This window comes from Empidonax traillii, unplaced genomic scaffold (assembly GCF_003031625.1).
Source record: "Empidonax traillii isolate 1590-97213 ecotype Southwest subspecies unplaced genomic scaffold, ASM303162v1 scaffold90:size2128546, whole genome shotgun sequence".
NCBI classification, from domain to species: Eukaryota; Metazoa; Chordata; class Aves; order Passeriformes; family Tyrannidae; genus Empidonax; species Empidonax traillii.
The window spans coordinates 1,429,536-1,439,393 of NW_020955283.1; the positions used below are offsets into that span (position 1 = coordinate 1,429,536).

At 43.7% G+C, this 9,858-nt stretch overlaps 2 protein-coding genes across 5 annotated transcripts in view; one reads left to right on the forward strand and one right to left on the reverse strand.

Moving 5' to 3' along the window:
* Positions 1 to 8,932, reverse strand: part of MYO1E (myosin IE) — an 81,144-nt gene extending 72,212 nt beyond the window's left edge. For 3 of the 4 annotated variants that reach the window (XR_003570992.1, XM_027881538.1, XM_027881540.1), the window contains exon 1: positions 8,826 to 8,932. Coding sequence is in view for 2 of the 4 variants with exons in the window: in XM_027881538.1 (XP_027737339.1) it covers positions 8,826 to 8,828 (3 nt within the window). In the remaining 2 variants the exon portion in view is untranslated. Of the gene's footprint in view, positions 1 to 8,453; positions 8,478 to 8,825 lie in introns of those variants that run through there. The other variant, XM_027881539.1, reaches the window with a different exon arrangement.
* Positions 6,591 to 9,858, forward strand: part of FAM81A (family with sequence similarity 81 member A) — a 26,326-nt gene continuing 23,058 nt past the window's right edge. The window contains exon 1 of the mRNA XM_027881542.1: positions 6,591 to 6,600. The gene's annotated coding sequence lies outside the window, so the exon portion shown is untranslated. The remainder of the gene's footprint in view (positions 6,601 to 9,858) is intronic.

Below are 9,858 nucleotides of genomic sequence, written 5' to 3' on the forward strand. Positions count from 1 at the left end.
AATTGGAGGGGAAGCACTGAAAAAGGCTTTGGAGACTACCAACAACACAGCATCACACTGTGTAAACATGACTGTGCATAAGGCACAGTTTTAAAGTGGAGAAAAAAAAACTAGCTGAAGTAATTCTGTTATTAGGGGAACTACTATATTTTTATTGGTGCAGCAAAATATTTGTTTTCATTGATTAAGGCAATTCAGAAACTAATTAAGTTAGTACACAACAGCAGGATATTACATGTGGTACAGAAGCCATATGTAACAAAATCATGCTTTGCAATACACCAGTTTTCATAGTATCCAAATTTTTAATTCAAATTGTGGTAGGAAAGATATCAAAAGTTTCCTGACAGGAGTAGTGTGTCAGTTTAACTTGCTTTCATAAAAACTGTACTATCAAGAATCAACAAAAAACCTGAGAACTAACTATGATCCAAGGACCTAATATAACAATGGATTCCTTTGACTAATAATTTTTTTCCTAGATGTTTGCATCCTATCACTAATTTCTTCAAAAACATGATCTATACTTAGATAGCAGAAATAATGTCACAAAATCCATGTTTCATAGGCCTTACCAGAAGATACTATAGAATTTATTACTAATTCAGACTACGTAGACAGCTAATACCTCTGAAAGCAAGAATGGGTGGGTTTGTAGCTTTATATCCCTTCTGAAATGAATCTCAACAAATTTTAAATTCCTCATTTAATTTAAGTATATCTGTGGCATAAGTATGACTTTTCAGTTACTGTGATAAATACATTACCACATTTCCCTTTCTTTAGGTATGTACTGAATACAGTTGGGGACCAACCAGTACAGGAAAACAAATTCTTTTGTGACTGGTAAATAAGCAAATCAAACACTTCTCAAATACTGAAAGGGAAAAAAAACCCTCAAAAGTATGCACTTGCTTTTGAGTCTCATGAAATGGCTTTTAAGATTAGGTTTAGTAGAAGTACTCTTTCAATATGCCTTAAGAGCATTGTTTCCACTTAGCAAATGAAGTATTTTCCAGTTCTTATACCAAAACATCTGCATTAGGATAGTCCAAACCCCAGGTGGTCAGATGATGTTCATGCTAGTATGTGCCAGAAGAACCACAATATCTAGGTAAACTTTTGCCCTTGGAATCTTCCTATTAACCCCTCAGAGCAGTAGCTCATACCAAATGAACTGTCAGAGTGCACAGGGGTCACAACCCCAAGGACTTCAAATGTGTTGGCAGCATTTGTTAAAAGAAATTCCAATACACTTTGTATCCATGCACTTCTTCACGAAGTTGAGAATAACACAGGGTTAAAAGTTATTGCAAAAGCAAATTTGGAAGCTCTTAGGCATTTGTGCAGACTTGTATCCTTCAAGGCAGTAAAAAAAACAAACAAAAAAAAAAAAAACAAGATGAGACAAGCTCTTGACTACTGCTTGGCACTGCAAATACATCACTGACAAGAGGTCCCAGTTTCCATCTTTCTGTATTTCTGCTATTAGCAACATCCAACTCAAAGCACAGGAAAAGACATCAATCACTGCAAAAGATAACAGCACTGGTAAGCTGCCTAGAATTTAAAGCCTCACAAATACCGTGGAATGTCAGACTGAAAGCAGAAGACTGTCCTAGGTGCAAGATCAGACAGCATATTTCATAAGACACAAACAAGAGAGGTTTTAAATCTCTCTTTGTGTTGAAAACATTTCCTTTGTTTTATAAAGGGTATCGGGAGGCACTGTTCAGACTCAAGTATGACTTCAACACTTAAATTAGACAAGGCTGACCAAGAAGTGGTTACGAACTCAGGCTCAGCTGATGACAGTGATTCAGTGAGTGGTTCTGAGCTGGCAAGGAAAAAAAGTCCCACATTTCCTGTTACGAGGACAAGTGCAGCGACTCACTATGAGATTGCCAGTCCAGTTTGAAGGATGCCAACAAAAACCTCTCATTTAGACTTCAGATTGCTGAAGAAAGCATGAAAATAGCTTCTAGAAGCACGTGCTTTTGCATAAACCATTTATGTCCCCTTTTTCTGACGAAGGAGGCTAAAGAAAGACACATCTCATCGCTCCAATCCCAAAGCCATTGTACTGTTCCCCTGACAGCCAGAAGCGGCTTTCACCAGACATTTCTGGCAGCTGAAAAAAATCACCCAGATGACAGGAGAGCAGAGCACCAGACTTACTTTGCAGTCCTTTTTGACCCTTGCAGAACAGTGCTGATCATGAAGGATGTTCGAGATCTGCTAATGTCTGGCTTTAGGTTTCAAGTTCACATTTAGTTGCTGAATTTAGCAAGTAATGTTAGTAGGTAATTCTTTGCACTTTGCACCTTGTAAGTAGGCTTCCCATTAAGCATCACTTCTGATAACTCTGACTCATGCTGCAATTCCTAACAATGCTTTCCTTCTCAGCTCTCACATATTTAAAAAAGCATTTTCAGTTTCAAGTAGAAAAACTTCAATTCGGAATTTCTTTCTGGAGATACACTTTACAGTTTATCAATTCAATTCGCAAGTGGTTTTGACATCAATTAAACACCACTAATTCTTTAGAAAAAGAGCCTTGACCATACCTTTCTTCCTAGGCTACCTACATCAAATAATCTTAGGGTTAAAGGTACCTGCTGCTGTACATGATGCCATCAAACCCCAAAGCCTTCACTTACATGAAGCATATTTAATAGATTAGGCAGAAAACACCTGTAAGGTTCAGTGTGTGGGAAAGCTTTAGACTAAAGACACCTTTTCCCAGCACAGTAATGACTTAATCAAGCAGAGAGAACGGATGCCATGCACTGCCAGGACTTGACTGCACACCTGGTCTACCCAGAGGGTATTCACATTTTTCAAGAGGTGAGGGAGGAAAGCTAGAAAATGAGGATGAGTCAGGAGAGGAGCGACAGCTGTACTTCCTGGGCAGGACAGTAATTGGCATCTCAGGAATGTGAGGGAAGGGAGTAGGAGATGGAAAAGAGAGAACTGAGCCCAGGAAGGTCTGACTAAAATACAGCTCCTCACACCCAAGCTCCCCCAGGAGGCTGAGGCTGCGCAAGAGCCCTAAGGAGGAGGTGACATGAACATCTGGATAACTCCCCAGAGTCAGATCTGATCTTAAGATGGGGAGAAAATTCTTGTTTACTTTCTGCCGTATGTCTCTGATATTTACAGGTACTTCTACACCCATGCAGTAGAAACAGTAAAAGCCAAACAACACACCATAGCTAAGAGTCCTTGGGCTGCAGTATTTTTAACAATTAGCAGGTACCCCATACACCTGGAATACTTCTCCATCCACTAGCAGGAAAAAAACCACTTCCATCAGAGTTAATAGGAACACCAGTGATGTGCCAGTGACCATCTTCAACCGGAAAGGGTCCCTGACAGACAACAGGTACTGAGGAAGTGAATGATCTCCTACAGATGAGAAAATGGGCAAGAGAATCTTTATATGATTTTCTCTGAGAGGTTTAGCCTTTTATGCTGAGGTAAACCTTTGTTGCTCATATTCAGGGTGAGAGTATAAATAAAGTGGCTTCATTCAACAAGTTAACAACAGTGCACGCCAGTCCTGTCTTACCAAACCTACGCCTGATGATTTCTGTACTTGAAGAGGAACTGAACTATTTTCCAAATCCTTATTTTTGTAACACACGCATATACACACAGACTCCTCCCAGTTCCAAAAACTACTTCAATTATACTGCTTCTAGTCTTGCACTGTTAACTCCCAGAACAACCTCCCTTTCAATTAGGTGCAATATCCCTTTCTAACACAGCTCTAAGTGCTTTCCAGCAGCCACGCACCTTCTAGATCCAGAAAGCAGCTTCCTTAAAAAAAGCAGACTGAATTACTGCATTACATGAGTGTTTTAAGAAACTGAAAAGGAAAGCAGATGAATTTGTCATTTATAAGCATTTACTGCGGCAACACCCAGAACCAAAGGGTAAGCAAAAGTAGGACAACTTGTGCAGGCCAGCCTCAGACTGGTCTCCATCAACAGAACTACAATGACCTGTGTCAGAATTCTTCAGAACATCAGAAAGCTCGCTGCCAGGATCACCCAGGGTCATTGGCATAGGAAGTGTAAAGCTAGAAGTTCTGGAGGAGAGATCACCTCTCATCTTTTTGCTCCCTTCTTCATGAGATGCAGCAACCAAGTTAGGTTTTACTAACATAAAGGATTCTCCTATAGCTCCGAAGATGTTTATTTAAATGTTATCTAGCTATACATTAGTATTATCAATATAAACATGCATACTACATTAGAAGACAAATCCAAACACAGGCATTTCAAATTCCTTGTGCTGAAATTAGGAATAGAAAAACCTTTATTCTTTAATATAACTTGGATAGAGCAGTGCATGACCATTTAGATTGATGTCACCTTTAGACTAACTCCTACAACTGAGAATATACTGGCATTTATGGAATACAATTAATTTAAATTACCACAAAAGGAGCTAATAAGACTCCTCAAAAGACACATGCAACTTTTTAGTTCTTCAAGCAAGGTAACATACTTTCCATGTCAAGATGAGGACATTACTAAGAGTACTGAGAACTCAGAAAAACCTTGACATTCCATGCTCACTATCACAAAGGATCTAAAAAGCTTGTTTTAACGACTCCCATTCTGCATATGCAGCAATGCTTAAGAACAAGGCCATGAGACAGGCACAAGTTATCCCTTCAAGATAAGAAAAAGTGGCTGCAAATAGTTTAGTTAAACCACTAACAGCAATGTCATCCCATTTCCTTCACAACCAGCTCTGTACAGAGGGCAGGGAAAAAAACATTTCTGGAAGGCAAGAGATTATGAGAAAAATGCTTAAGATGTACAGACATACACAATCACCTGTTCAGATGCATTTGAGTAACATTCTGCATACTTTAGTGTCTTTTGAGAAAGTGCTCTAACTTACACAATATATCCATAAATCCTTCTAAGGTCTACACTAGAAAGAAACAAAGACAAGCTTGCACACAACACAAGCCTAAACAAAACACATCAAATATGAATCACCACCTTTACTACTGAACATGCTACTGTGTTTTGTTGTATTCTATATTTCAGACACAGAGAAATACCATATAGCTGGAAGATTTTTCCATTAGTGCACCTCTAGACATAATGCAAAGCATATGCTCTTACCCTCCCTAATACTCTACATTTGGCAGAGAACAAGGTTTTTCAGGTTGCAGTCGGCAGCACCAGACAGAAAAGGACCCTTCCAACAGAGAAGCATCACTGTCTTGCCTGTGACTTTTCTGCACAAAAAAGACTTAAGATAGTACAAGGTCCCAGTTCACATCACACATTAGCTATTTTAGGACCGAATCCTAAAGGCCAGCAAGGCCTCTCAGGCTAATCCAGTCTTATTTTCGCAGACTTTCAGAGGCACTACATGTAATCCAGACATCCCCAGCATCCAGCTGGACGGGGCTATAAATATCTGCCTTCTACTGATGTCAAGCTATGTTGAACTGCTACAAAAAGGTTCCTTTTTAAAAATTAACTTTCCATCTTTGTTGAAACAGAGGTGGAAACAGGAAGACACCAAGTATGCACCGACAAAATTCTCTCGCTGACTGCAGTGTTACAGAAAATTGCTTAGCATTGAAATGCTGGTTAAAGGCAACATAGAAACACTTGGGGTTTTTAACACAAGTAAATTGGATAACCCTGTCTTGCTCAACAACTTGTGAGTTAATCCACATATTGCTGATCCTGCTTTCTCTTGGAGCCTTCCCTTCTCACTCTGCCCAACAAATTGGTACAAAACTGCAGTAGAAGTACTCTAAAACAGAGATCATGCAAAAGCAGCCAAAGTTGATCACTGGTGGCTTGTTGCATTTAGTTGGTTTTGTGGTTGGCTTTTTCTTTACATAAATATAGTAGCAGTTTATGCCTTAGAAAATAGTGTATTTGCTGACTGACATTCAATGTTTTATCCTTCAGAGGGCCAAAGCCAGCTGACAGTACTCGGGGGAGCAATCTTTCCCTGCAGACCACAGAGCTATTTTAAATAAAAGGTCCAAGATCACATTGTCACACCAATGCAACAAGATCATTTTTGTGGCATGGTACAGATTCTCTATGCAACTCAAGATCCTCCAATGCATCTCCATAAACTATACCAGGACATGATGAAAGTTCAAGCTCACATCATAATATAGAAATTGCTTAAAGTTCAGTTGATCTTACGTTTCACTGTGAGCAAGTTTCAGCTTCTGCCAAGAGGTTTCCAAAGTATAATGGATAGAATACTTCAATAGAGTGGGACTACTTGACACATAATATCCATTTTTGAAGTCTTACAAGCTGCAGTTAAGCTGTTAGAGGCTGTTATGAGGGTTTTAATTATTATTTTGAATTTAAAGCATTGAAACACAAACAAAATAGATGCACTTCAAGAGAAAAATTTCAACAGTTGCCAGAACTGTCAGCTTTAATGCAGTTTTGCACCAATGTTGCTCATTCCCATCTTGTATTGTCACGTAAAGCCACGAAACTCCATGTCTGCAGATCTCTTCCTGAAATCACGCTGTGAGCTCAATACAGATATTAATGTGGATTAAAAATAAACCAGCAAAAAAGAGCACATGTATTGCTAAGTCATACAGAGGTTCAGTCTTGGCAGCCGACCTGGGTGGGGCAGTGCACCATGGCAGAGAGACCAGAAGAGGCACATTTAGACCAGAGACACCTTTATACACTCTGCTCTACCGGCCTGCCTGCAAAGTGGCAACAGCAATGATGTCAATGGTAACTCAGCACCCTGCACTGGGGACCCTGTCAGAGCAGGGGAAGGTCACTCTAAGGTCCACAGAGAAGATATGGCAGAAAATGACTTAATTTAGAGAACACAAAACACTCATAACATTCTGCTTCTTTTTCCCTCCAGACATCAAAATTGTTAAGACAAAAATAAGGGAAATAATGTGAGGTTTTTAATACAGCACAGAGAATGAGTATAAAGTTTCGGGATATTAGTGGCATGATTCATGTTCGTCAGCAGTCATTGTAAGTCCTGCCAGGCAACCCCTCTGCCAGCTAAGTTACAAAATACTACCTTCTAAACAATTGTTTTGGCATAATTACTTGTTAAAGCACTACTTTTAAAAACAATCTTTTCTGGTTTCATTGTATTCATTACTTACCAACAATCTAAAAATGCAGTTCATACTAGCTTGAGATCTCACAGTGAAAGACTACTTCAGTATCAAATTACAAGTTGGAGCATAACTGTCTCAACACCTCCCTGAAAAGGGTATCTTGTGGAAGAAACCAGTTCTCTTATTTTGATAAAGTAAAACTCACAGACTATGATGTCATCAATTAGTTACATGCATTGAGAAGAACTGTACTTTGATTAAAACCTTTCATTAAAAAGCAATTAATAGAGTAGATCAACTGGCTGATCTTAAGGTATTAATGGTAACAGGTGGACATCACTGAATCACCTGCCCCAAAGCCTTCCAAGCCCATTTAACATGTCAGCAGTCTGGGCAATGACACAACCTCTACCAAGGAGTCCTTAAGTGCCACAGGTGTCTGTGACCCAGCAAGTACTGAGAAGCAAAGGTTATGGCTAAAGAGTTGATCTGAACCACCTAGAGAAACAATCAATTTAAGGGAATACATGTACCTTACTCAAAGCTCCTCACCAAAAGCAGGTTCATAAGAGCTGCTGGTATCACTATCCCTGAATTAAACAGCCATTTTAGCTTCCTAACTTCTGTGATACTTTATTTAAAGCAAAGACTTGTGTTCCACACAGGTGTAACCTGGCACAACTGTACTTGTCTCAGGAAGACAAAGCACGGGCAATGGCAAATAGGAGAGGCACCACTGAGAAGGTATTGGAGGTGAAGCTCTGGATACACAAGAACTAGGCTGGTCAGTTTTCAAAATTTAACCTTAGTTAAGCTTTAGTAGGAATACTGCAAAAGTTTTCTAAATACCTGAACTCTCTGATCTTTAGTATTCTGATTTAGAACAGGTTTAAATAAATTCCTTATTTTAAAGTTACGGATTTTAGCCTACTTTATTACCACATTGGATTTCTCACTACTTACTGCAGGTTCTTGTGTAACAGGTAGACATAATCGTTACTTGGATTACTTTAGGATGAACGCCATTATCAATCACCAGAAGGCAAGTACAAACGACAAACCAGGTTTATCTATCTAACCTCAGTTTTCCCTCAGTCTGGCACTCATGTGTTTCAGTGATATCGCATCCCCTTATCCCCCCGGCCGCGCACAACCCCGGCGGTGCCGGAATTCCCGGGATACTCCGCGAGCCGCATCTGCCGCACACGTGTGTGTTCCCCCCGGGGCCGAAGTGGCACCGGTGCCCGAGCACAGGAAGGAGGACACGCCGGCTCGGGCGGGGGGCGCGGGTGTTCCCGCACAGCCCCCTCCGGGACCGACCTCTAACCCGTAGAGCCGTCACCTGTTGTTCCACCACGCCTCGTTCCCGTCCCACGGGTCCCTCCCGCTTCAGAACACAAACGTCCGAAACATCGCTATGCCCCGAGCGACGGGAGAGGGCTGCAGACGCGGCCGGTGCTCCGCAGGCGGCGCCGGCCCTGCCCGCGCCCCGCGGCGGGACGGGCGGGCTCGGGACGCGGCTGAGGAACTGACCCGGCTCCGAGGGCACCGACCCGGTCCGGCCCCGCACATCACAGGCCGGCGCGGTTACACAACCGCCCCCCGGCCAGCAGCGGGACACGGGGCGCTGTCGCGGCCCCTTCCCGGCACCGCGGGGGGAACGGAACAGCCGCGCTCCCGCTGCCGCCCCGGCCCCGCCGAGCCCTGCGCTCACCATCGCGGCTCCTTCGGCGCTGCGCTGCCCGCGGCTCTGCCCAGACACGCCGGCGCCCCGGGACGGACAGACGGACGGACGGACGGGCGAGAGGGAGAAGGGGAGGGAGCGGGAAGCGGCTCCGCCCTCCCCGCGCGCGCAGCTCCCAGCCAGGGCGGGGCGGGAGCGGAATCGGAATCGGGAGCAGGGCGGCGAGAGGCGGCGTGGAATCGGGATGGCAGTGTATCCAATTATGTGTCCATACATGGAAAACTCGCCGCGGCGCAGCCAGGACGTCATTCCCGGAGGGAATCCCGGGGCGCACGACCCCCGGCCCGGCGCCCTGGAGCGGCTGCTGCTCCTGGAGCGCTCCCGGTCTGCGCCCCGAGCACCCGGGGCGGCGGGGCGGGCACTGCTGGGTGGGACATGTTGTAGTCGATGCTTCTTGATGATCAATGATTCTAAGAGTTGGACTCCACGACCCTCGTGGGTCCCTTCCAGTTCCAGCATTCCGTGTGTGACATCCCATGTATGCTTTGAGCGAACAGTATCGGCCGTGCCCCTGGCGCGTGTGCTGCGGGCTCTGCCCTCCGCCCGCGGACCCGCAGAGCTGACGCGCTGCTAATACCGGGAAACAATGGAAAGTACGAAGCGTCTTGTCACCGAGTGGATGCTGAAGCAAGACCCACGGGCAGCTCACGGGCGCAAAACAGCCCAGGAGCCCGCAGGCAGCTGTCATCTGCTCCGAGTCGTTCTGACTAGGACACAACCAGCACAACTTCCAGGGACTGCGCTTTTCTAAGGGTTCAAACCAGTGAACCCACGCACAGCCGAGGACTGGAGTCCTGTTAGACGCTTCTCCTCAGGCTTGAAGCCCTGCTGTTGGCTCTAATAGATTTCTAACGCCACTTCTAAGCCAGAATAGAAATAAAATGTAAACAACGTAACGCAACAATCATAACAACAGCCAGACCACAAGTCGTATGTCAATACTGCTTCCAAACCACCTTGAGAAGCACTCCCAGTAAGTTCCTGATTTTCATCAATGGATAGT